At 36.9% G+C, this 27106-nt stretch overlaps 1 protein-coding gene across 11 annotated transcripts in view; it reads left to right on the top strand.

Moving 5' to 3' along the window:
• Positions 1-27106, top strand: part of CCDC91 (coiled-coil domain containing 91) — a 398587-nt gene that overhangs the window by 361670 nt on the left and 9811 nt on the right. For 10 of the 11 annotated variants that reach the window (XM_025403285.1, XM_025403279.1, XM_025403278.1 and 7 more), the window contains one exon: positions 12294-13376. In XM_025403285.1, the coding sequence (XP_025259070.1) occupies positions 12294-12404 (111 nt within the window). In that variant the 3' untranslated portion in view covers positions 12405-13376. Of the gene's footprint in view, positions 1-12293; positions 13377-27106 lie in introns of those variants that run through there. The other variant, XM_025403280.1, reaches the window with a different exon arrangement.

The following is a 27106-nucleotide window of genomic DNA, read 5'->3' on the forward strand; positions in this document are numbered from 1 at the left end:
TTTTTTTTTTTTTTTTTTTTTTTTTTTTGAGAGAGAGAGGGAGTCTTGCTCTGTAGCCCAGAGCTGGAGTGCAGTGGCGCGATCTCAGCTCACCGCAAGCTCCGCCTCCCGGGTTCATGCCATTCTCCTGCCTCAGCCTCTCGAGCAGCTGGGACTGCAGGCGCCCGCCACTACGCCCGCTAAATTTTTTGTATTTTTAGTAGAGACGGGGTTTCACCTGTTAGCCAGGATGGTCTCGATCTCCTAACCTCGTGATCCGCCCGTCTCGTCCTCCCAAAGTGCTGGGATTACAGGCGTGAGCCACCACGCCCGGCCTCTGTTTCTCTTCTTATCAAGACACTAGTGATTGGATTTAAGGCCTACCCTAATCGGGTAAGAGCCCATCTCAATTTACATCTTAATTACATCAGCCAAAACCCTATTTCCAAATAAGATCACATTCACAAGTGTGGGGGTAGGACTTGAACATATCTTTTTGGGGGACACAATTGAACCCATTACAATAATTATCTGTTGAATCGAATATCCCACTGTTATAAGATCATGTGCTAGCAAGCTTGAGCAACCCGCCTTATTTTCTTGTTTTCATTCTCTTTTGTTTTGCTTTAGGCTTTTAGCAGCTTGAAGCCATGGTTTTCAGTTTCTGTTTCTAGTGATAAGCAGAAAAGAGCAATGAGGAAGGGACTTTACTGGCCCAACCAGAAATAGAAACTAAGAACCCGTGACTGTATTATCTTCCTTGGACATCCCTGAGTGTCCCAGGACTTAGTCCTGTAACCTTTTCTCTTTTATCCACATTCATTCCCTAAATATTTTATCTATGCTTTAAATGTCTTCTATATGCAGATGACTTCCACATTTTTATTTCAAGGCCTGATATCTCCCCTGAACTGCAGACCTTATATCTGATATGCCTAACATGTCTGATAGGTTTTGACAAATTTATCATGTCTAAAACAAAACAGTTTTCCTCTGGCCAACTCACTCCAGCTCTAGTCTATCATATCTCAGGATAGGGAACTATTATTCAAAGAATCACCTTTTATTTCTCTTTTCCTTTCATCTATACTTCCAATCTATCAGCAACTCAAGTTGGTCCTGTCTTAAAATCCTAAACCTGAACTGTTCTTAAACCACTACTAACAGCAGTCTGGTCAAATTTATATCTTTTCCAGACTAAATGTCTGCTAGATGGCTTTTCCTCTTCCACTTTTGCCCCACTACAGTGTGTTTTCCACATAATAACTTGTATGATATTTTTCAAACACAGAGCATGGTCATACTCCTGCTGAAAACTCTCCAGTGTCTTCCCATCAAACTGCAAACCTTTAGGGCCCTTTATGCTCTGGCTTCCATCTACTTCTCTGATCTCCTCCCCTACTAGTCTCCTCGCTAATTTTGCTCCAATCTTAATGGATTTCTTACCAGTTCTTCATCAAACCAAGTCTGAACCCCCCTTTTCGAGTTTTTCCTTGTGATTTCAGCTACCTTGAGAATTTCTTTCCCCATGTTTTTAGATAGCTCCCTTCTTGTCTCTTTTCAAGTCTCTTAATTACCACCTTCTCTAAGTGGTCTTCTCTAGTCACTTTACCCATGAGTGGATTTGCTGAATATCCATCCTAGCTTTTTGGAAAAATGAAATGATTTTTAAGCATTAATTTAAAATATGTAGGAGCATAAGTTGGAAAAGTAACATTGATAAAGGTAGATGTAACATGTTCATGTTTCTTGGTATATTTTGTTGGTAGAAGCTCAAAACATTGAAAGTGCATTAGTACGTGTATTTGACACATAGACACAGACACACATACACACACACACATATATATATATATTTATTATTATACTTTAAATTCTAGGGTACATGTGCACAACGCGCAGGTTTATTGCATATGTATACATGTGCCATGTTGGTGTGCTGCAGCCATTAACTCGTCATTTACATTAGGTATATCTCCTAATGCTATCCCTCCCCCCTCCCGCCTCCCTCCATCCCACAACAGGCCCCGGTGTGTGATGTTCCCCTTCCTGTGTCCAAGTGTTCTCTTTCTTCAGTTCCCACCTATGAGTGAGAACATGTGATATTTGGTTTTTTGTCCTTGCAATAGTTTGCTGAGAATGATGGTTTCCAGCTTTGACCATGTCCCTATAAAGGATGTGAACTCATCCTTTTTTATGGTTGCATAGTATTCCATGGTGTATATGTGCCGTATTTTCTTAATCCAGTCTATCATTGATGGACATTTGGGTTGGTTCCAAGTCTTTGATATCGTGAATAGTGCTGCAGTAAACATATGTGTGCATGTGTCTTTATAGCAGCATGATTTATGATCCTTTGGGTATATACCCTATAAAGGGATTGCTGGATCAAACGGTATTTCTAGTTCTAGATCCTTGAGGAATCGCCACACTGTCTTCCACAATGGTTGAACTAGTTTACAGTCCCACCAACAGTGTAAGAGTGTTCCTGTTTCTCCACATCCTCTCCAGCACATGTTGTTTCCTGACTTTTTAATGATTGCTATTCTAACTGGTGTGAGATGGTATCTCATTGTGGTTTTGATTTGCATTTCTCTGATGGCGAGTAATGATGAGCATTTTTTCATGTGTCTGTTGGCTGAATAAATGTTTGCCTTTGAGACGTGTCTGTTCATATCCTTCGCCCACTTTTTGAGGGGGTTGTTTGTTTTTTTCTTGTAAATTTGTTTGAGTTCTTTATAGATTCTGGATATTAGCCCTTTGTCAGATAAGTAGCTTGCAAAAAATTTTTCCCATTCTGTAGGTTGCCTGTTCACTCTGATGGTAGTTTCTTTTGCTGTGCAGAAGCTCTTTAGTTTAATTAGATCCCATTTGTCAATTTTGACTTTTGTTGCCATTGTTTTTGGTGTTTTAGAGATGAACTCCTTGCCAGTGCCTATGTCCTGAATAGTATTGCCTAGGTTTTCTTCTAGGGTTTTTATGGTTTTAGGTCTAACATTTAAGTCTTTAATCCATCTTGAATTAATTTTTGTAGAAGGTGTAAGGCAGGGATCCAATTTCAGCTTTCTACATATGGCTAGCCAGTTTTCCCAGCACCATGTATTAAATAGGGAATCATTTCCCCATTTCTTGTTTTTGTCAGATTTGTCAAAGATCAGATGGTTGTAGATGTGTGGTGTTATTTCTGAGGGTTCTGTTCTGTTCCATTGGTCTATATCTCTGTTTTGGTACCAGTACCATGCTGTTTTGGTTACTGTAGCCTTGTAGTATAGTTTGAAGTCAGTTAGCATGATGCCTCCAGCTTTGATCTTTTGGCTTAGGATTGACTTGGCAATGCGGGCTCTTTTTTGGTTCCATATGAACTTTAAAGTAGTTTTTTCCAATTTGGTGAAGAAAGTCATTGGTAGCTTGATGGGGATGGCATTGAATCTGTAAATTACCTTGGGCAATGTGGCCATTTTCATGATATTGATTCTTCATATCCATGAGCATGGAATATTCTTCCATTTGTTTGTGTCCTCTGATTTCCTTGAGCAGTGGTTTGTAGTTCTCCTTGAAGGGGTCCTTCACATCTCTTGTAAATTGGATTCCTAGGTCTTTTATTCTCTTTGAAGCAATTGTGAGTGGGAGTTCACTCATGATTTGGCTCTCTATTTGCCTGTTATTGGTGTACAAGAATGCTTGTGATTTTTGCACATTGATTTTGTATCCTGAGACTTCACTGAAGTTGCTTATCAGCTTAAGGAGACTTTGGGCTGGGATGATGGGGTTTTCTAGATACACAATCATGTCATCTGCAAACAGGGACAATTTGACTTCCTCTTTTCCTAATTGAATACCCTTTATTTCTTTCTCCTGCCTGATTGCCCTGGCCAGAACTTCCAACACTGTTGAATAGGAGTGGAGACAGAGAGCATCCCTGTCTTGTGCCAGTTTTCAAAGGGAATGCTTCCAGTTTTTGCCCATTCAGTATGATATTGGCTGTGGGTTTGTCATAAGTAGCTCTTATTATTTTGAGATACGTCCTATCAATACCTAATTTATTGATAGATTTTAGCATGAAGGGCTGTTGAATTTCGTCAAAGGCCTTTTCTGCATCTATTGAGATAATCATGTGGTTTTTGTCTTTGGTTCTGCTTATATGCTGTATTAGGTTTATTGATTTGTGTATGTTGAACCAGCCTTGCATCCCAGGGGTGAAGCCCACTTGATCATGGTTGATAAGCTTTTTGATGTGCTGCTGGATTCAGTATGACAGTATTTTGTTGAGGATTTTTACATCGATGTTCATCAGGGATATCGGTCTAAAATTCTCTTTTTTTGTTGTTGTGTCTCTGCCAGGCTTTGGTGTCAGGATGATGCTGGCCTCATAAAATGAGTTAGGGAGATTTCTCTCTTTTTCTATTGATTGGAATAGTTTCAGAAGGAATAGTACTAGCTCCTCCTTGTACCTCTGGTAGAATTCAGCTGTAAATCCATCTGGTCCTGGACGTTTTTTGTTGGTAAGCTACTAATTATTGCCTCAGTTTCAGAGTCTGTTATTGGTCTATTCAGAAATTCGACTTCTTCCTGGTTTAGTCTTGGGGGGGTGTATGTGTCCTGGAATTTATCCATTTCTTCTAGGTTTTCTAGTTTATTTGCGTAGAGTTGTTTATCGTATTCTCCGATGGTAGTTTGTATTTCTGTGGGGTCAGTGGTGATATCCCCTTTATCATTTTTTAATGTGTCTATTTGATTCTTCTTTCTTTTCTTCTTTATTATTCTTGCTAGCGGTCTATCAATTTTGTTGATCTTTTCAAAAAACTAGCTCCTGGATTCATTGAATTTTTTGAAGGGATTTTTGTGTCTCTATCTTCTTCAGTTCTGCTCTGATCTTAGTTATTTCTTGCCTTCTGCTAGCTTTGGAATGTGTTTGCTCTTGCTTCTCTAGTTATTTTAATTGTGATGTTAGAGTGTCAATTTTAGGTCTTTCCTGCTTTCTCCTGTGGGCATTTAGTGCTATAAATTTCCCTCTACACACTGCTTTAAATGTGTCCCAGAGATTCTGGTATGTTATGTCTTTGTTCTCATTGGTTTCAAAGAACATCTTTATTTCTGCCTTCATTTCGTTATGTACCCAGTAGTCATTCGGGAGCAGGTTCTTCAGTTTCCATGTAGTTGAGCAGTTTTGAGTGAGTTTCTTAATCCTGAGTTCTAGTTTGATTGCACTGTGATCTGAGAGACAGTTTGTTATAATTTCTGTTCTTTTACATTTGCTGAAGAGTGCTTTACTTCAAACTATGTGGTCAATTTTGGAATAAGTGTGATGTGGTGCTGAGAAGAATGTATATTCTGTTGATTTGGGGTGGAGAGTTCTGTAGATGTCTATTAGGTCCACTTGGTGCAGAGCTAAGTTCAACTCCTGCATATCCTTGTTAACTTTCTGTCTCATTGATCTGTCTAATATTGACAGTGGGGTGTTAAAGTCTCCCATTATTATTGTATGGGAGTCTAAGTCTCTGTGTAGGTCTCTAAGGACTTGCCTTATGAATCTGGGTGCTCCTGTTTTGGGTGAATATATATTCAGGATGGTTAGCTCTTCTTGTTGAATTGATCCCTTTACCATTATGTAATGGCCTTCTTTGTCTCTTGATCTTTGTTGGTTTAAAGTCTGTTTTATCAGAGACCAGGATTGCAACTCCTGCCTTTTTGTTGTTTTCCATTTGCTTGGTAGATCTTCCTCCATCCCTTTATTTTGGGCCCACATGAGATGGGTCTCCTGAATACAGCAGACTGATGGATCTTGACTCTTTATCCAATTTGCCAGTCTGTGTCTTTTAATTGGGGCATTTCGCCCATTTACATTTAAAGTTAATATTGTTATGTGTGAATTTGATCCTGTCATTATGATGTTAGCTGGTTATTTTGCTCATTAGTTGATGCAATTTCTTCCTAGCCTCGATGGTCTTTACATTTTGGCATGTTTTTATAGTGGCTGGTACCAGTTGTTCCTTTCCATGTTTAGTTCTTCCTTCACGGTCTCTTGTAAGGCAGGCCTGGTGGTGACAAAATCTCTCAGCATTTGCTTGTCTGTAAAGGATTTTATTTCTCCTTCACTTATGAAAATTAGTTTGGCTGGATATGAAATTCTGGGTTGAAAATTCTTTTAAGAATGTCGAACATTGGCCCACACTGTCTTCTGGCTTGTAGAGTTTCTGCCGAGTGATCCGCTGTTAGTCTGATGGGCTTCCCTTTGTGGGTAACCTGCCCTTTCTCTCTGGCTGCCCTTAACATTTTTTCCTTCATTTCAACTTTGGTGAATCTGACAATTATGTGTCTTGGAGTTGCTCTTCTCGAGGAGTATCTTTGTGGCGTTCTCTGTATTTTCTGAATTTGAATATTGGCCTGCCTTGCTAGGTTGGGGAAGTTCTCCTGGATGATATCCTGCAGAGTGTTTTCCAACTTGGTTCCATTCTCCCCGTCACTTTCAGGTACACCAATCAGATGTAGATTTGGTCTTTTCACATAGTCCCATATTTCTTGGAGGCTTTGTTTATTTCTTTTTACTCTTTTTTTTCTAACCTTCTCTTTTTGTTTCATTTCATTCATTTGATTTTCAATCACTGATACCCTTTCTTCCAGTTGATTGAATCAGCTATTGAAGCTTGTGCATTCGTCAAGTAGTTCTCATGCCATGGTTTTCAGCTCCATCAGGTCATTTAAGGACTTGTCTACCCTGGTTATTCTAGTTAGCCATTCGTCAACTCTTTTTTCAAGGTTTTTAGTTTCTTTGCACTGGGTTCGTAGTTCCTCCTTTAGCTCTGAGAAGTTTGATCGACTGAAGCCTTCTTCTCTCAACTTGTCAAAGTCATTCTCTGTCCAGCATTGTTCCGTTGCTGGTAAGGAACTGCATTCCTTTGGAGGGGGAGAGGCGCTCTGATTTTTAGAATTTTCAGCTTTTCTGCTCTGTTTGTTCCCCATCTTTGTAGTTTTATCTACCTTTGGTCTTTGATGATGGTGACGTACAGATGGTGTTTTGGTGTGGATGTCCTTTCACTTTGTTAGTTTTCCTTCTAACAGTCAAGACCCTCAGCTGCAGGTCTTTTGGAGTTAGCTGGAGGTCCACTCCAGACGCTGTTTGCCTGGGTATCAGCAGCGGAGGCTGCAGAGCAGCAAATATTGCTGAACAGCAAATGTTGCTGCCTGATTGTTCCTCTGGAAGTTTCGTCTCAGAGGGGTACCTGGCCGTTTGTGGTGTCAGTCTGCCTCTACTGGAGGGTGCCTCAACTCCATGCTGGGAGAACCACTACTCTCTTCAATGCTGTCAGACAGGGACATTTATGTCTGCAGAGGTTTCTGCTGCCTTTTGTTTGGCTATGCCCTGCCCCTAGAGGTGGAGTCTACAGAGGCAGGCAGGCCTCCTTGAGCTGCGGTGGGCTCCACCCAGTTTGAGCTTCCTTACCTGCTCAAGCCTCAGCAATGGCGGGCGCCCCTCCGCCAGCCTCACTGCCACCTTCCAGTTCAATCTCAGACTCCTGTGCTAGCAGTGAGCGAGGTGCCGTGGGCGTGGGACCCTCCAAGCCAGGCACGGGATATAATCTCCTGATGTGTCATTTGCTAAGACCATTGGAAAAGCGCAGTATTAGGGTGGGAGTGACCGATTTTCCAAGTGTCGTCTGTCACAGCTTTGCTCCCTGATCCCTTGCGCTTCCCGGGTGAGGCGATGCCTCGCCCTGCTTCGACTCACACTTGGTGCGCTGCACCCACTGTCCTGCAGCCCTGTCCGACAAGCCCCAGTGAGATGAACCCGGTACCTCAGTTGGAAATGCAGAAATCACCCATCTTCTGTGTCACTCACGCTGGGAGCTGTAAACTGGAGCTGTTCCTATTCGGCCATCTTGGAACCACCCCCACATATATATATATTTCAAAACAATGAATCAGATCTTTCTGGATGTGAATAGTCTTCTTAATAAACAGTCCAATTAAAATAAGCCAGATGTGTTTGTAATTGACTTTGAATGTTGCACTTTAGACCAATGTGAATTCACCATCGTATTGCATTTTAATGACTGGCAAATAAAAAGCTAAGGTCAGGAGATGTTTTATGTTTCTTTTACTTTTGCTATGGCATGAAACACTCATGGAAGGGTAAATCTAATACATGAAATGTTAAAAAGACATCCTATTTCCCCCCGCAAGCTTAATAAAATTAAAAATTTTAATACGTAGTATGTTTCTAAAAGGCTTTCAGCAGTTATACCAGCAAACTGAAGCCTAGGTGTCTATTTCAGAAACAAGAATTTCCAGATTTTTTCAGATATCTGTAAGAGCTAAATATAAATTAAAGCAACAGAAAATGGAAGAGAAAACAAATCGGTTAGAGCTACACTATTATGAAGAGATTTTAAACCCCATATCAAAAATTTGCCACCACTACTCTGGACATAATTTTCATTACTATGTCACAGAATACAAATCTTTGATTCACTTTGAAATGAAAGCCACAAATACAGAACTAAGTCCCATGCCTTAAGGAGCAAAAAAGTTGAATGTTTTGCCAAAATTCTTCTTGCCTCAATAAAGGATAATAAGGTCATGCCTAATAAAACAGTAACTGTTGAAATTCAGGAATTTGCCAAGAACATCAGTTTGATGTATTTGTTTCAAAGAGAAGAATTCAACATCCTTGTAAGAGAAAGGTTATATGTGTTCCATCCCACAGCCATGATCTATTTACCATACCCAAGAAGGACCCACAAAAGTGGAAGCTCAGCTTTGTGGTGGCCCAATCTCTATTTCCTTCCTCATACAGTATCAGTATCGCCTTGTTGCATCTTAAAGTATTGTGCTCCTGTTTATTTAAAGAATGCTTACTTTCAGAGCGTTCTGGGGAGGGAGTGTTAAAGATGTGAAGTGAGCCTTGGCAGCTGCCTAAAACCAAAACCTTTATGCCTATCATCATATAGTCAGTAATTCCATAGTGACATGTAATACAAGCAAGAGAAGTGTGTGGTATGTTTAAACAAATCTATCAAACTTTTTTTGTCCATATATATATATATCCTCTTAAAACATTACAGAAATACTCATTTTGAATGCACAAATTCAGATTATTGTTACTTAGCAGCCATCAGAGGTTGAATGCTTTTTACACAATGTGAAATTGTGCCATATCCCCTCAAAAGAAAAGTTTCTCATTTATCTAGCTTCTAAAAATTCTAAGATATTAAGTCATATTTGTTTTCAATGTATCTCCTGATTGTTCTGGGAGATTTGTGAAAGATTTTGAATTGTTAAAGCTAGCACGTATATTACATGTACACAAGTTATGAAGCATAATAGTAAAACAAACACCCATGAAGCCCCCTCTGAATGGAATTATGTATCTCATCCTGCCAGACTTCATCCTCCAAATACAACTCTCCTCAGTTCAGTTTTTATTGCATTGTTTACTTGCCTTAAAAAGGAATGGGTTTTTGCCTACTTGTATGTCTCAAAATAATATACCGCTGAGTTCTGCTTATATTTTGTGCCTATGATAAAAGAGGTATGAGACTATCTGCAGTCTGGTCACTTCCTTCTTAAACTCAGTTTTCTTACAAATGCCCACTAATTTATATACTTCTGAAATATTTTATATTGGCAATATATGATATATTAAGGTTTATTATAAAGCTGTAATAATTAAAATGCATTACATTTGTGTAGAGATAGGTGAATTGTCCAAGGGAACAGGATGGAGAGCCTAAAGACAGGTTCGTGTATATATGGAAAGCTGATTTATAATTAGAGGTAGCATTGCAAACTACATATTCTTTGGCTCAATTTCCTCAGGCTATACTAGCACACGTATACAGAGGTCTGTGTTGAAGGATGTTCATTACAGCCTTAATTATAATAGCCAAATAGTGTGAACAATCTTAATGTCTATGAATAGAATGCTTTAAAATATTAAAATGTCCGTTACATATATTATAACTATAAAATAAAAACTATGCAACTGTTTTAAAGAAAAAACAAAAACAGGAGACACTGATCCTCTCATAACACTGCAGTTGGGACTGATAATATACTCTCTGGAAAGCAATTTGACACTATGTATCACAATTTACAATATGCAGATGTGACACTGACAGATTTCAACACCTTGAACATCTTTTGAAGGGTGTGCACTCAGGTTGTAAATGTTATTAGTTGAAAAACAACAAAAAGTTAGAATAAACTTGCCTGCCTGTCAATGGGAGAGTAACTAAATAAATTATGAAATACAGTTAAGCAATTTTTTTTAATGTGATAGGGAAAACTTCCAGTAATGACAGTGTAATAAAGTGATTGTGTGGACCCTCTCAAACTTAATAATTATAAGAATTATAAGATGTGGACCACATATTTTTTAAAACCCATCTTTAAATGCTTAAAAACATCCAAAAGTAGACAGAAATCACTGGAGAATGGACTGAGTATTGATGTATTCTTCTGTACTGTTTAATTTAGACCAAGTGCAAAATAATTTTAGAAGCCGGAAATACTTAGATTTCAATCTGTTTTACATATATTAAAATGAAACTTTTAAAACTATGACTTTAATCTCCCATATATCTTTTAGATTAGGTTAGCATGCTTTGGTTCTTAGCATTAAAAGTACATCTGTCATTTTCCAATAGATTGCCTTGATGATTGGGGTTATGTGTCTTGATTCATTCAATATCAGCAAATATTTACTGCTTGTCTAACATGTGCCAGACCCCACTCTAGATGCTAGGGATAAAGTAGTTAGCAAGACAGATAAGATTTCTGCATACCTGGGACTTACATTCTAAGATCTCTTTTGTTTAATAGTCTTGTAAGCATAAGGCATGTATTCACCTGAAGTTATCATCCAGTAGAGGAAGAAGGAAAAAAAACTGTGAGGAGAAATGATAATCAGATATCTTATTTCTGCATATATAATAGAATCTCTGAATATTGGAATTGAAGGGATCCAGTATAGTTCAATTATTTTACAGGAGCATTTTGCTAAATATAGTGATTCTGTTTGATTAATTCTTAGAATATTTCAGTATTTTAATCATCCAGTTTTTCAGCCATTTTGAGTATAGTAGATTATGGAAGTACAATTTAATAGAGAATTATTGGTTGGGTTTGTCTTTGTGGGGGATGCAGGGACTTGTGAGAAGAATGTCAACTTTTTCATAAGTATGACAAGTATATTATGAAATGGAATTTATTTGTCTTTTAATTCCTCCATTGTTCTGTAACCTATAGGGAATGTGTTTTCCTAGTTTTGTTATTTTTACCCCATGGGCAAATTTTTTAGGGCCAAAAAGTTTGAAGCTTTTCTTCTTGTATTCAATAATCTTTACCATCCAGAGAGTTCTTTATTATATATAATCCAAATGATTTCCCTTACTAACCCTCTTGTTTCGTTTACTATACGAGTTCGCTATTGAAATATTAAAACATCTAATAAAACACCTCTACCTTAGCCGAGGGACAAGAACAAAAATAGTTTCAACAATATCAAATATATATATATATATATATTTTTTTTTTTTTAAGCAGAGTCTCACTCTGTCACCCAGGCTGGAGTTCAGGGGCACAATCTTGGGTCACTGCAACCTCTGTCTCCTGGGTTCAAGAAATTCTTTTGCCTCCACCTCCTAAGTAGCTGAGATTACAGGTTTGCACCACCATGCACAGCTAATTGTTTTATTTTTAGTAGAGACAGGGTTTCACCATGTTGGCCAGGCTGGTCTGAAACTCCTGACTTCAAATGAGCCTCCCACTTCAGCCTCCCAAACTGCTAGGATTACAGGTGTGAGCCTCTGCACCTGGCCTCAAATGTTTTTTGAAGCATACTTTTCCCTAGAACTTTCTCTAATTTCAGCAAATTGTTTATCTCCTCCACAGGGTTTATTTGTTCCACTAAACCCTATGCATGATGTGATTATGCTGTGTTTCTGTACTATGTATTTATTTTATTACTTGCATCTGTAATATATTTGTGGATGTTTGGTTGTGTATATACATTAAGAACTGGCATTTTAATACTTTTTTATGTTTTCTGAAAGCATTCTGATCAAATGTATGGTATTTCTGTAATAACTGAATAACAACATCAGTTATAAAACCATAATGATTTTATCATCTCATCTTAGATGATTTAGGCCAGAAAGAGTGACTATACTGTCATTCAGTTTAAAGTACTATTTGATTTCCTAAATTGTCTCATCTAGAAAGTTTTTTCTAGTGGGCTTCAGTGACATAATATTCTTTATCCTTCAACTAAGTATTTTTTTTCTCTTTCTCTCTCTCTTTAAAAAATTAAACAGCTCGATCAAGTCATCCGCCAAAGAAGCCTGTCCAGTTTGGAACTGTTCCTCTCCTGTGCACAGAAACAGTTAAGTGCTTTAATAGCTACGGAACCAGTTGACATTGAATAAAAAGAGCACAACAAGCAAACCCACACTGGCATTGGATACATCATATTACACCTTCAAAATACATGCTCTGAGTTATAAAGATGTGTTTGTTTTCTTTCCGAATCATGTAGAATTGATTTCCAGTTCAAGGATAAACCAAAACAATATTTAGAATTATCAAGTGATCTAATTTATTTTCTTTTGGTTTCTTCTTTACATTTACTTTTATTTTAGTAGTAGTAGTAGTAGCAGCAACAGAGTATGATATGACCCAAAAGCCATTGTAAAGTGCCACATTATCAAAATTAATTAAGTAAACTTTATAGCCTGTGGTAGTCTATTATATATTATTTTGCAAAAGTAGTAAATATATTATTGTTTCATGATGACTCTTGATGAGATGCTAGAATGTAATCATACATTTATCTTATCTTGAGGATAGAAATAGCATGGATTTCAGCATCACCTGTTTATCTGTATAATTGGAAATAAAACACCAATATGATAGAGAATCATTCCGGCATTACCTAACCTCTTTTCTGCAGTTGGATCTATGTATTTTCATTGGTCTACTGAAAACAAACAATACAATTAAAAGCACTAAAGATTATTATGTTAATTCAGCTTTGATCTGATATATCACTTAAAGGAGTGTGTGTGATATATGCCTGTTTCCTATTTCTGCTCTTTAAAGGCACTTTGAATCAATGAAACCATTAGTCTGCAAATCAAATTGTGAACTTAATCCCTATTTTTAGGAATTCAGGTTCAAGTACAGGATATATGAAATCTTTTCCCAGTATTTCAGAATGTATTTAATTCACAGGCAGTATACATCAATGTAAAATCATGAATATTTTTAATTCAAAACTAAAATGTCATTAATATGTATGTATGCAAATGTTTTATCTTATTTTCTGAAATGCATCTACTTTCTTGGGCTTTGTACTTTTTTGAGATTTCTCAGTGTAATAAAAAGAGCTCCCAAACTTATTTGGTTGTTACTTTTTGTTTTTTTAATTTCTTTAAAATATATATTTTTTTTTTACAATTTTTCTTTCTCAAGTTGAAATTTTCTGTCATAGGTAGTTTTATCACACTACTCAAGTATTTTAAGAACAAGATTAGCCTTCCTTATAGACCTGCTTGGCCTTCTAGCCCTGCTAAATTTTAATTGTAGATCCTTAGACAAGCTGTCTAACCAATTTGAGTCTCAGTTTTCTCATTTGTGAGGTAGAAAGAGTGATTTTTATAGGCTATTTAAAAAATCTTGTAAAATACCCCATATAGTGCTTGCTGCTATAGCCTCCAATTTATAATAATTTCTCTTTCTCTAGAAATTAATCACAAAATACAGGTGTGGGTACCTACAAACAAGTGGCTAAAGCATAGCATTCTGCCCCTCTAACCTTGACTGAGCGACCCGCACGTGAAGACCTGACCCCACATGGGGCTCCTATGAAAAATCTTATGGTGACATCACTTCAACTTCCTTTCCATAGGGAGACAGACATGGACCCCTATTTCTGAGGTTAGAGGTTACCCCAACCCTTTTTTCCTGAGTCTCAGATTCTGTGAGATACCAGAATATTCTTCCAATATGTTAGCACCACTTACTTTTTTCCCTTAAGCTAGCCAGAGCCAGTTTCTATTATGTGCAACCAGAAAAATATTAACCCAGGCAGTCAAGCACAGATCCCAGCAAGTAATCCCTGGATACTTGGCACTTGTTAGTTCCTCATTTCCTCTACCATACCAATCCACATCCAAAATGGGAACACTCTTTGATTTATTTTAAGGAATGTTAAAAATATAACTGAACCAAAGCCTCTATTGTCTAACAAAGCCAAGTAAATCACAGATACCCAAAACTATGAACAAACAGTGCCCTATTTAAAAGCTTTCTGTCACTCAGAATCTTGAGTAGATGTTTAAACTCCGCTTTGCTGAATGCTGACTCACGTTCCATTTCAAAGTAGGCTTACTCAGTGATTGCTTTGAAATCAAAACCAGAACAATGTCCCTATGATTGGTGTTGCTCTTCAGTGAGTCAGTTATCTATTATTATAACTTCTTTTTTTATCTGACAATTAAACTGAATGGAATCAGGAAATGTTCTCTATATTTAAAAGAGCAATACATCTGAATAAGTAAAACATGTATGTATAAGCCTGGAAAATATTTATAAAACTCCAAGAGAAAAGGAGACTTGCATCAAAGCACTTTGCCTCTAGTCTTCTGGTTACATACCAGTAAACAACTCTGCTGTATCTCCAAAGACTCCACTAACAAGAGGCAGAAAGCCAATGTGTTCTGAATCCACAGGCTCCTTACTTGGAGGCATCACCATCAGCATCATAGTAAGTGGAAGTTACCACTATTTATGAGAGCCCACAGCTGTGACTGCCAGGGGTTTTTTTTTAAGCCAGGGAAAACTAAAACTGTTCTCTGAATTTCACTGATAAACACATTTTTAACACACCCAGTCCCCCACAATGCACGAGCTACTTGCTCACCAATCATTGGTATATATAAGTAGAAGGGAAAGAGCAGGTAGAATTTTCTTTGATCTGGTTTTGTTTTCTTATCCCCACCTTCCCAAGCACTCATTCTCAACAAGTTGCTTCCCCTTAAATTGTCCCCGTTCCCAGAGTCACTATATATTGAACTTTTCCTGTGGGGTACTTATATAATTAAATAATGTTTTAATTGTTACTTATAATTAATAATTTATGTTTTTATTTATGTCTTCCTCCTCCTAAGCAGAGAGACCACATCGGTTTTTTTGTTGTTGTTGTTACATCAATGCATTTCATAGTGCCTATCCTGTAGTAATTGAGTTAATAAATAATTAATCAATAAAACAATTATTGCACCTGGAGTGTAATTAACCAACTAATTCCCAGCTAATAGATTCTGACTACTGCCTTAAAAGATTTAGCTAAAGTTGCTGTGTTTCTGAATGAGATCCTGTAAGAAAATTAACCCTCATAAAACAGTAAAACCTACCTTCTATATAAATCAATAAAATTTCTGAAAACTCTAAAATGTACTCTGCATTTCCAGTGCTATTCAAATGACTAAATCACATTGATTGAAATGTGCTACCCAAATTTAGAAGATCCTCTAAATCTAAGTAGGGAAGAACATACGGGAAATTATATGTGAAATCATTTCATATGGTGCTGAGAAGGGCCCAGCTACAAGAGTAAACAGCCTCTGCTTGAGAGAACTCTAGAATAGTGTTAAACCTACCGGTCCATCAGTTTCGAGTTGCAGCACATAGGGAGCAACAACGTTTAGAGGACAGACTGAGTGCATGAAGTTTTGTGATCAAGAGTAGAAGATTCAGAGGGCCCAGTAGAAGTTATGTGTAAGGAGAGGAGAGGTGCTTAAGATTGGGTCAGATGAGGGAATGTCCAGAGCAGTGTGTGTGAGTCCTGGTGATAACGATGCCAAGAATATCTGACAGTCCTTTTCAATTCATCTCTGACTCTGGATTGTGATACAAATTGGCCTTGTTTTGAGAAATACACAGAAATCAAGACACAAACTTATTCAAAAGGTAGGAAAATTTGACTCAGTCCTGGCAAACATTCGGTTCTCAGAAGTCTGGTAGCTGATTTAAAAAGAAAAAAAAAAAAAAATGAAGCCACAGAGTGTACAAATTGCTGACTTCAACACAGCTCAGATACTGAAACAGATAATGGAAGATTTCTTGTGGCATGATATGTATGTAATGAATTTTGAGTTTTGTCCCTTTTATTGAGGTACTTTTTTCTGAAATTGTTACAACCACTAAACAGCACTACATTTTTTGAAACATTTTTCCTGTAATATTTTTTGGTCTTTTGCTTGATTAACTGCCAAATGTAAATGTTTAATTCAACTCTACAAAAATGTTTAACACTTAGTGATTCAATTAGTAAGTTTATGCTTATTGTCTCAGTGAGCTATTCTTTAAAATTCATTATATGTTGTAATTTTATAGGCAAACTAATATGTTTTTATGATTCTGGGCTTTTTATAGATAAAAATAAGCAACAATACATTCTGTTTTTCTTACAGTTTTCTCTTTTTTTCTCATAAAGCAGGAAAAATCTTCAATACTCCATGTCAGTTGGTTGTAGTTGTAGAAAATGAGGTAAACTAGGTAGAAATATCAAATAAGATTTTTAGAAAACTCTGGTCTATATGGTCCCAAGCAATCCAGATAACCAGCTACGGTCGTTGAAGAGTAGGATGTATTCACTTCTATATGAATGAATTCAAAGTGCAACAGTGATTCTACTTAATATAAATCCTTTGATATACTGGCATTTCCCCACAGGAAGAATACTTGTGTTCAGAAATATGTGTTTTATGCCTATTCCTTAGAATTTTAGATGCATATTCTCAATTACACGTATTAAGTAGTCCACAAAGAAACCTAAACTTCTATAAAATTCATAATGCAGTGTTATTTAGACACTAACCTCAAAGGTAACAAGGATGGTACCCTCATTATTTTTTTATTCCCTTTTTCTATGTGATCTCAACTGATTCCATGGCTTTAAATAATCTCCATATGCTAAAGACCACCACATTTGTAGCTCCAGCCCATTTCTTTCTTCTTAAGTCCAGAGTCCAAGATTCAGCTGCCTACTTAATATGGCCACTTAGATGTGGTACTTAACATATCAAAAACAGTATTCTTCATCCTCACTCCACCTCTGCCACCCACATTCTTTTCTGATGTGTGTCTTTTCTAATATTCCTCATCTCAATGAATGTCAGCATCATCCCTCCCTGCTTCCCCTCCCCATTCCCTACACCAAACTCAGTCCTGTCAGCTCTACTCCAAAATATATCCTGAATCCATCTGTCTTTTTCCATTCATTCTGACCACCACCTTCCAAACCAGTCTTTATGATCTCTAGCCTAGACTTTTGAAATAGCCTCTTAAAAGAGTACTTGCTTCCATTCTTGCCCCCAAGTATTCTGTATTATAACCAATGATCTCCTAAAACCTAAATTTATTGAATCATAAATGCAATATCTTTGTGGGAAAATGTATTCATTGTCTCCATTCAATTCATTCTGATTCCAGGAACATACTATATTGTAGGAATAGATGTAAGACATTTGTTGTGATGTGTGTCACTAGGGCAGGGATGCTAACAGAATCAAGTCTGCAGATGGTAAAAGTTCAAATGAGTTGAAGAAAGGGAGAAAGTAAATGAATAAATAGTTAAGAGACATGCAAACCTCCATTGATATGTATGTAACCTCTTGAGAGTCAGCTGGCTTCTTTTTCTTCCCCTTTTCTTCTGTATGACTTAAAGTTTGACCTGCCTGCTTCTTTCTCCTCTACTGTTAGTTACTCTCAAACGGAAGTCTCTCTCCTTGAAAGTTTACTTTTAAACAGAATTCAGTGTTATAAATATCCACACTCTCTTTCAGTTTTGATTAAGAGTTCCGTTTGTGATGGTGAGAAATCTGGGAGTAAAAAAGGATCCCTTCCTGTTGTCTTTTCCTCTCTGGTCCCGTTACCTTTTGGTGAATCTTTTCATACAGAATTGTATATACTGCAAAAGAATATGCAGCTTCAGGCTATTCTTGACATTCTCTGACTGAGTTGGAGTGTCAAGCAAATAGGACCTTGGTACAGGGTAGTTAAGGAAAAGCCCAGCAGGGCATGAAGGCGCAACATGTAATTAGCCTCACTGGCCATGAAAAGTTTCTTCTTGTCTCTTCTCCTTGCTGTATGGTGTTCCCAGTTCTGTCTTCATGGCAAACACTGACCAAGAAATAGCAGATAGGAAGCTTTTATGGCAATGGGGTCATGAGGGAGGGAAAATTGCAAAATCCAAGAAATCTTAAATAGGAGCAGTGGGAAAGGAAAGGGCCATTTTATTGCCTAAAACCACTTAGCTTAGGTAACAGTTCCAGCATGTCCTATTTTGAATAGCTATTCTAATTATTATATGTTCAGCTGAGTAATAGGAGTACTTGAGAGGTGGACTGTGTCAGGTAACCTCAGGCAATCCTGCTTCAACAAGCTGTCAGGGGGCCATGCCATGCTTCTTTATGACATAGGTGAATTTGATAGGCTCACCAGCAGAACATGGGATCACAAGGCTGGAACCATTCCATTTCCATGAAATAATTTAAGTAAGCCAATACAAGGGGAAGGGATGGGAATAAAGGTCTGAGATAGTCTTTAGTTTTACATTTTGTGCTAGAGGTATTTTTACATACTTTTTATAGAATAAAGAGTGCCTATATCTTAGTACACTTCATAAGAAAGAAAAATTATACTGTAATTGGATATCTTCGTTGTCAATCATTTGGCAATGTTACCTGATAAAACTTTCTGAGATGATAGGAACTCTACATATGCACAGCCCAGTTTGCTAGCTCCTAGCTACATGTAGTTACTGAACACTTGAAATGTGGCTAGTGTGACAGAGGACACCAACTAATTTTATTTTATTTCAATTTATATAGTTACATGTGACTAGTGGCTACTCTTGGAAAATGCAAATATAGAGATTCCCTTGCCAGTGATTGAATTTGTTGAGAAGTAGCTTTTCGTTTAAAAAAAATTACTGAGCTTGTATTATGCCATGTATTGTGCTAGGCATATTACAACTAGTGAGTGCCTTGAACAGTTCTATGAGGTAGATGCCTCCTGTTAAAGAAGAGGAAAGCAATGCTTACAGAGGCTAATTAACTTACCAATGATCACTGCCAGTTCCATACCAGGTTTGACTGATATCCACACTTTTCACAAGGGCAGGTATTGCCTTTTGCAAGTAACATTCACCTACTTTTTAAAATTTAGCCACCCATTCTGTTTGGATTCATTTTGTAATATATCTCCCACCAAAGGATGCTAATGATCTTTCTTAGTACAAGCTCCAGGCACAGCTTTTTGGCAACCAGATTATGCTGAATGGTATATCACCAAAGTTGCACTAAGCCCTGTGGCTTGTGGAGTGTCAGAACTTTTGTATGCTGGTGGGACAAAACTGCGGGAAAATCCTTTCCCTTCTATGCCAAATTTCATTTAATTGCTACTGTTTACCTAGTGGGAAAAGACTTATGTTCCACAGCTCAAGAAAATCAATCCTACTTCAATACAGGGACTTAACCTGGAGTTACATTAGCGTAATGTAAAAAAAGGCCTGGCTGAAATATAAAATCAAGGAATCAACTGTAATTAGCTAATATAATGTAACAATAAAGATTCTTCCAGAAGATTAATCTTCCCCAAAGCTCTAATCGATTCTTAAAATCATCAGTCCAAATCAGTAAGTCAGTGGCATAATGAGCATTATAATCTTAACAGTTTCAAACAAGATAATTGGAAGAGTGAATAAGTAATTTCATTCTGTCCTAAATTTTATTCAAAGAACATAACACAAAACCAAAAACTACCAGCTTCTTTCGTCGAATTTTACCTGTTCATTGAAACTGCTACAGCCCATCCATGATATCAACATGAGAAACCACATCACATATTATTTGGAAATACATAAATGAGTACTGTTCCCATTGCAAAACTAAGAGATTTGTGTTCCTGCCTTTCATAACTTACCATAGTAAGCATGGAGCCAGCCTCCCTGGTTCAAGTCTCAAGGCTATCATCTACCAGCTTAATGTATAAGCTCCCCAGTGCCTCAGTTTCCTCAGTTTTAGAAAGAAGACGATAGAAGGTACTTCATAAGATTGTTTGAGTGTTAATACATAAAAAGCAATTAAAACCGTGTCTGGCCCGTAGTTAAGAGTTTATGTTCTGTATTCATAAAGAAATAGTTGATTTTTATATCATCCTTACTTTTAAATTTGTCATTATTTTTGTTAATATTTTTAGGATCGATGATATATTATTTTTTGGCTTTTAAAAATATATTTAGGCTGAGCACAGTGGCTCACACCTGTAATCCCAGCACTTTGGGAGGCTGAGGCAGGTGGACCACGAGGTCAAGAGATCGAGACCATCCTGGCCAACATGGTGAAACCCCATCTCTACTAAAAATACAAAACTTAGCTGGACGTGGTGGTCCGCCTGTAATCCCAACTACTCAGGAGGCCGAGGTAGGAGAATCACTTGAACCCAGGAGGCAGAGGGTGCAGTGAGCTGAGATCGCGCCATTGCACTCCAGCCTGGCTACAGAGCCAGTCTCCATCTCAATATATATATGTATCTATATTTGTTATACTGTTATATATATTATACAAATATATAGATGTTATACTGATTCATTTGCTCTGATTGATAGTTTTCTGTTAAACCATATGCTTTATTTAAAGAGTGTTTATGATCTATCACCTTCCAGCGAGATGCTCTGTTAGCTTCTAAGTAAGACGCTTAGAATTCTGCAAAACATTTTCAGAGAGGGTGCATAAAAATAATGCTTTATTGCATGACCTTTTTTTTTTTTTTTGGTGGCAGCAAGTATGTTGAGAATCCTAAGATGCTCTTTCCTTCAGTGGTTATCTAAAAATTGTTAAACTGTGAGCATCTGGCTGGCATGCAGCCTTCATGTTTCACTGTTGTGATTATCTCAGGCAGCAGATCACAGACATGTTTACCTTCAACAGACTTAGTCCCTTAGTTTCTTCCCCGTCCTCCTTTTCCTTCTTCCCCAGTCTGCTGAATTCCTGTCTGCTATGAAGAGTGGTGACAAATACTAATCTGCACTAGACCACAGTCATATGAAGTCAGATTGAGTACTTGGCCTCGTATCAAACCTGAAGTGGAAGGGAAGGGTAGAAACTGCTGTCTTGTAAATAGCCACCCAAGGCGTAAGCCCTGAAAACATGTAAATATCACTATGTCCCATATGCATTATTTCTCAATTTTGTCATGCTACCTTTGCCAGCTAGTTTAACTGAGTATGATTTGCAGTTATTTTATTGAACATTTTTTGACAATTTGAGTACAGTTCTGGATGTAATATTAAACCCTCTTCTGGCTCAGCAGATTGCAAAATTGCACGTTCTGTCTACACATCAAATCCTAGGTCTGGAGGGGAATTGAAGACTTTACCTAGTCCAGCACATCCAGAAAATACTGCATTTGAGCTTTTCCATAGCAGATGGTATTTCACCCTATCCTAAATGACATCCAAACAAGAAGATTGATTATATGATTAAAGACTGTGAAAAAGGGTTAAAATTAAGCTTGGCTTCTATTTCTTTTAAATTCATAAAATTTTTTCTTCTTCAAGGATCTCTAGCCAATTCCAATGGCTGAAGCAATAAGTTTAATCATACTTTTCTGACTGCAGAGGAAACTAAATATGGTAAATAAATGTTAACAATTTAGTTCTAAATTATTTGTGTCAACTTTATATACCAAGTTTGGGATTGATCAGTTTTTTAATCTATCTGGAATCTGGTGTTGAAAAGTCCCAGGAAAAAAAAAAAAAAGCTGTCCTAAAGAAGTTTCAGGGAATCAACTCAATTCTGGTAACCCTTCATACCCGAAGACTGAGTGACTTATTAAGGAAAAGGTTTAGTAGACTCACAGTTCCATATGGCTGGGGACAAAGGAAGAGCAGCGGAACTTCTCACATGGCAGCGGGCAGGAAAGTGTGTGCCGGGGAACTCCCCTGTATAAACCCATCAGATCTCAAGAGACTTATTCACTATCACAAGAATAGCACAGGAAAGACTTCCCACAGGGTCCCTCCCTCAACATGTGGGAATTATGGGAGCTACAATTCAAGATGAGATTTGGGTGGGGACACAACCAAACCATATCACTCTTTTATAGATATTTTGCAATGACCAGAAACCAAAGCTTTTGCCTACATGAGTTTACATTATAATTACATTACATTATAATATTTTTCTAAGAATTCCAAGAAAAAAGTGTAAGTGGTCCAAGGAAGGAAAATTTGCTTTTATCAAACTCCCGTTTGTTGAATACGATATATTTAGCAATAAAATGAATATTTAGCTCAGAACAATACATTCTAATCAGCTTTCCATTGAACATGCCATGATCACAGTTTCTATAATTATTTAGAATTCTTTATTCAGCTATAATTGACAAAGGAAAGATAGATTGCATTAAAATATTAGATACATGGCATTTAAAAGTTGTTTAAAAGTAAGTTCCCATTGATTTTAAAGTAAGCTTTGGTTAAGTTAAATAAAATGTTTTCAAATTCAGAATTCCCCTCTATAATCAACATCTAAGATCTGATGTTACATTTATTATTACTAAGGAGTTTCTTCATCAATTCATTTTTTATGATTTCTCCATCTTTAAGGCTTATGATACTGTTATGAATTTCATAACCCTATGAGATCTCTGCTTCTGGGACAAAAGGAAAGATTGATCCTATTTCCCTACTCCATAGCAGGTAGGTGGAGCAATGCTACGAGCACTGCTGGGCTGCAGGCAGAGTCATGTGTATCATGCCAAGCCAAGCATTTATTTACTGCTGCCAGACCCTCCAGCCCAGAGCTGTCTTCTCCCTTTGGGTGACAGTGGAAGAGGCCTTTTGTTGAGATTGTGGAGACACAAGGTCAAAACAGCATCACTGAGTTACCACATGAAGCACAGTTACTTTAGAGGGTCTCCTATATCCACAAATGGTTATAATTGAAAAATCAACACTTTTTGGGTTAAGTCACTGAGAACTGGGAGTTTTCTATTATTATAGCATAACCTAATCTATCTTATAACTAGAAAAGATAAAGCAAACCTCAGGAGAACATCTGGCCTCTTTACATTACCATTCCTTCAGAATCTCAAGAGACCTACCTAAATGTTGTTGTTCCAAAGATCACATCAACCTCAGCAACGATTATTTGTTCAATCTAATGTTTATATGCACTACACAAGATCACCTGAGCTGCAAAGATGATGAGAATACAACCCTTTGCCTTCAGGTTAATATAAAAGCATTTTCCAAGGTTACGTTGAGTCATTTTCTGTTGGGAAATTTTACTGAAAACTTTTTCCCTTTTTAAAAAATTTCTTAATTTGAAAATGGTGTGCACATGTATACACGCACATACATTAAGAGTGTATGTTATATGGTGTTATACATTCAGTCTGTATGAATGTTACAAACATGCGTGAGTATATACATTTGAAGGGGTAGGGGAGAGAGAAAGATACAAGGTGCCACGTGCCTCAGTTTGTCTTTCAATAAATTCCAAAATCCAGACATAATAAATTTATAATCAGTGTAATTGTAACCTACCTACAACATCTTGCACAGAATAAAAAATTGTTTCCAGATAATAGGAAAATCACATAACTCATTTCCAGCCAGTTTGTAACTGGTATTTTTTTCTTTTTCTTTTTTTTCCCCCCCACAGTTGTTTAAAAGAAATTGGTGCAATAAAAAATAGTTTTGCTATTACATTATATTTACACTTAGTAGCAGTGTTTTATGCTAAATCAAATGCATGTTTTACTGAATTACTGTTAAAGCCAAATAACTGCTTTTCAACCACACCTTAGCACCTTAACTTGCCTCTGGCCTGGGTATGTCACTGAGTGTTGACAAGCCTGTCCTTCATACTTCAGATAAGTGAAAATACTAATTTATGGAAAAGGCATGTGTGACATCTGGGCTTAGCTTTTCTTCATTTAGTTTGATAATCCAGTTTTTAAAATTGTCAGTAATAAAAGGGTCATTATTAATATTTCTATTCTATGTTTCATGCTAAAAGTTTTGTTTGTTTTTAACCTATATTATCTCATTCATCCTTACACACCTCCATCAGTGGCTAATGGTGTTATTATGGTATGTATTAGGAGAGTAAGACTAATTAACTTCCCTGAGGCACACAGATATCAAGTGAACAAACTACCATCCCAGCTCAAGTCCGTGCTTCCATCACAATTTTTAATATAAAAAAGTCATTTGGCCAGGCACAGTGACTCACGCCTGTAATCCCAGCACTTTGGGAGGCCGAGGCGGGCGGATCACCTGAGGTCAGGAGTTTGAAACCAGCCTGGCTAACACGGTGAAACCGCATTTCTAATAAAAATATAAAATATTACCTGGGTGTGGTGGCACGTGCCTGTAATCCCAGCTATTCAGGAGGTTGAGGCAGGAGAATCACTTGAACCCAAGAGGGAGGTGAAGGTTACAGTGAGCCAAGACTGCACCATTGCACTTCAGCTGGGGCAACAAGAGCAAAACTCTGTCAAAAAAAAAAAAAAAATCATTTTGCTAATATTCCCCTCTCTAAAGTACTTCTTTTTAAAATCACAACATTTCAAAACTCCAGATTCCCTTTGGAATTGCTAAATAACCTCTAACAGAGTTTCTAGAAGTGTGGACTATGAGTTACCTGCATCAGAATTACTTACTTGGGTGATTATTAATCATGCAGATTCCTGGTTCTCTGCCTAAACTTTTCGAATCAGAATCTCCTAAAGAAGTTTCAGAAATTTTTATTTTATTTTTCCAGATGATTCTAATACACATAAACATTATTCCCAAACAATTGAAGAAATATCTCTAAGTCATCACAGAGGTGACTGACTTCATCAAAAGTGTACTTCAACAAGTCCTTTTGAGTTTGACCACTTCATGTATGTCAAGAATCTGAACAGTGAATTGACTTTAGCTAATGATAAGAGCCGAGAAGGTGCAATGGTAACTGAAGAGAAAAGGGTAATAAGAAAACTTTTTTCTTAATTTGAAGTGTAATTTGAAGAGACACTCAACGTAAATATACTAGCGGATTAATTTTAAAATATAATGTTGAAGAAGTAGAGTAGAATGGTGGTTACCAGAGGCTGGGAAGAGGAGTGGATGGGGAAGATGTTGACCAAAGGGTATAAAATTTCAGTTAGAGAGGAGGCATAGGCTTTAGTGATCTATTGCACAGAATAGTGACTGTGATAAATAATAGGCACTGTATATTTCAAAATTACTAAAGGAGTAGGATTTAAATGTTTTCGTTGCAAAAAATAATAAGCATGTGAAACGACGGATTCAGTAATTAGCTTGACTTAGTCATTCCACAATGTAAGCATGTGTGAAAATATAGCATTGAACCCCTTATATAGTTATTACTTATCAATTAAAAAAAGATTAAAAACAGGGTGACTACAGTCAATAATAATAATTTATTGTATATTTTAAAATAACTAAAAGAGTAGAATTACAATGTTCCTACCACCAACGATAAATGCTTGAGGTGATGGATACCCCAATTACTCTGATGTGATTATTACACATAGTGTGTCTATATGAAAACATCACATGTACCCCATAAATACACACATCTATTCTATACCCATAATAATTAAAAATACAAAACTTAAAAATATATGTAAAAAAGTCAAAAAATCAAAAACTAAAAAATTTAAAACTATTTAAAACTAAAGATGAGAAAAAATATGATTTTATAGAAAAGGTCATCTAAATCTTTAAAATGCCTATTTATAGTTTAAAAATAAATAAAATACCATATTGAATGCTGACTTTAGGAAACATAAAAAACAACATTTGTAAACCAGGAAGCTTATAAGTAATAATTCGAATATAAAAAGGAAAATGAAACAGGTGCCTGGTGTAGAAGTGAGGTGGGGGTTGTCTGTCACTGTGCAGAGGTAGGAAAGAGGTGTGGAAGGGAATAGCCTTTGAAAACAAAATAACCTTTGCACACATTCTTTTAACCCAAGGTTAAGTAATAATATTCTGTTTTCCAGTTTAAAATTTGAGTCACAGAGAAGTTCCATGAATTGCCAAAGGTCAGTCAGTCAATGGCAGAACTGACCATATTCCAGTGACTCCAAATCGGTTGCTCTTTCCACCTAATTATATTGTATTTTCTGACCATATTCCAGTGACTCCAAATCGGTTGCTCTTTCCACCTAATTATATTGTATTTTCTTTTGTTTTAAGCCTTCCAACTAGTTTTCAGCCCATCTGAGGATTTCATATCTGCCCAAGTCAATTTGAATTAATGTAGTAAGGCCTTGGGAAACCACATTCATATTTTTGTGCCTTTCTTAGTATGTTGTTTTCCTGCAGAATAATTACAAACTTCTGTGTTTTAATTACAGTGACTTTTAGGATGCTGCAGATTTCTTCCAATCAGTTGGCTTTTGTATTTTCTTCCTGTACCTTTTCAGCACAAGACTTCTAAACTCTCTTATACCCGAGTGGGAGTGTTCCTTAGGCAGAAACCCTAACTGATAGAGCCTGTCTCCATGGCGTGATGGAGGATCACTGAAATAGGCTCTAGTGAATATTAGGTGTAAATGCTTTCAGGTAGCCCTTCTTGGTTGAATTAAACTACAAAGCAATATTTCTTTCAAGCCATTTGGAGGCAATTTACAGGCAAAAAAACAATGTGGTCTACATAAAAGTCATAACTCTGATTTCCATGTGTCATGTGCATGTTGCACAACTCTACAGATTATTCATAGAAACAAATTAGGAAAAGGAAGCAACTCCACAATATGTTTTGATGAAAGAATCGCTGAGCATCCCTTACTTGGCTGATGGTTAGTATCCACGTTTGTTTATAAAACATATGCAAATGTAATGAAATGGCTCCTTCTATGGTGTGCAAGGAAATAGATGATTGTATTATTACGACAGTTGTGCCTTTTCCATAAATAACTTAAAGGCCACATTTCTTTCCCCATTAAGAATCACTTCCCTATGCAATTTAGTTCATATTTGTTTCTGAGGCATCACTAATTACCACTCATCTGAGATACATAGATTCCCCCTCTCTTCCTT

Source organism: Theropithecus gelada, chromosome 11, assembly GCF_003255815.1.
Source record: "Theropithecus gelada isolate Dixy chromosome 11, Tgel_1.0, whole genome shotgun sequence".
In the NCBI taxonomy this organism is placed as follows: Eukaryota; Metazoa; Chordata; class Mammalia; order Primates; family Cercopithecidae; genus Theropithecus; species Theropithecus gelada.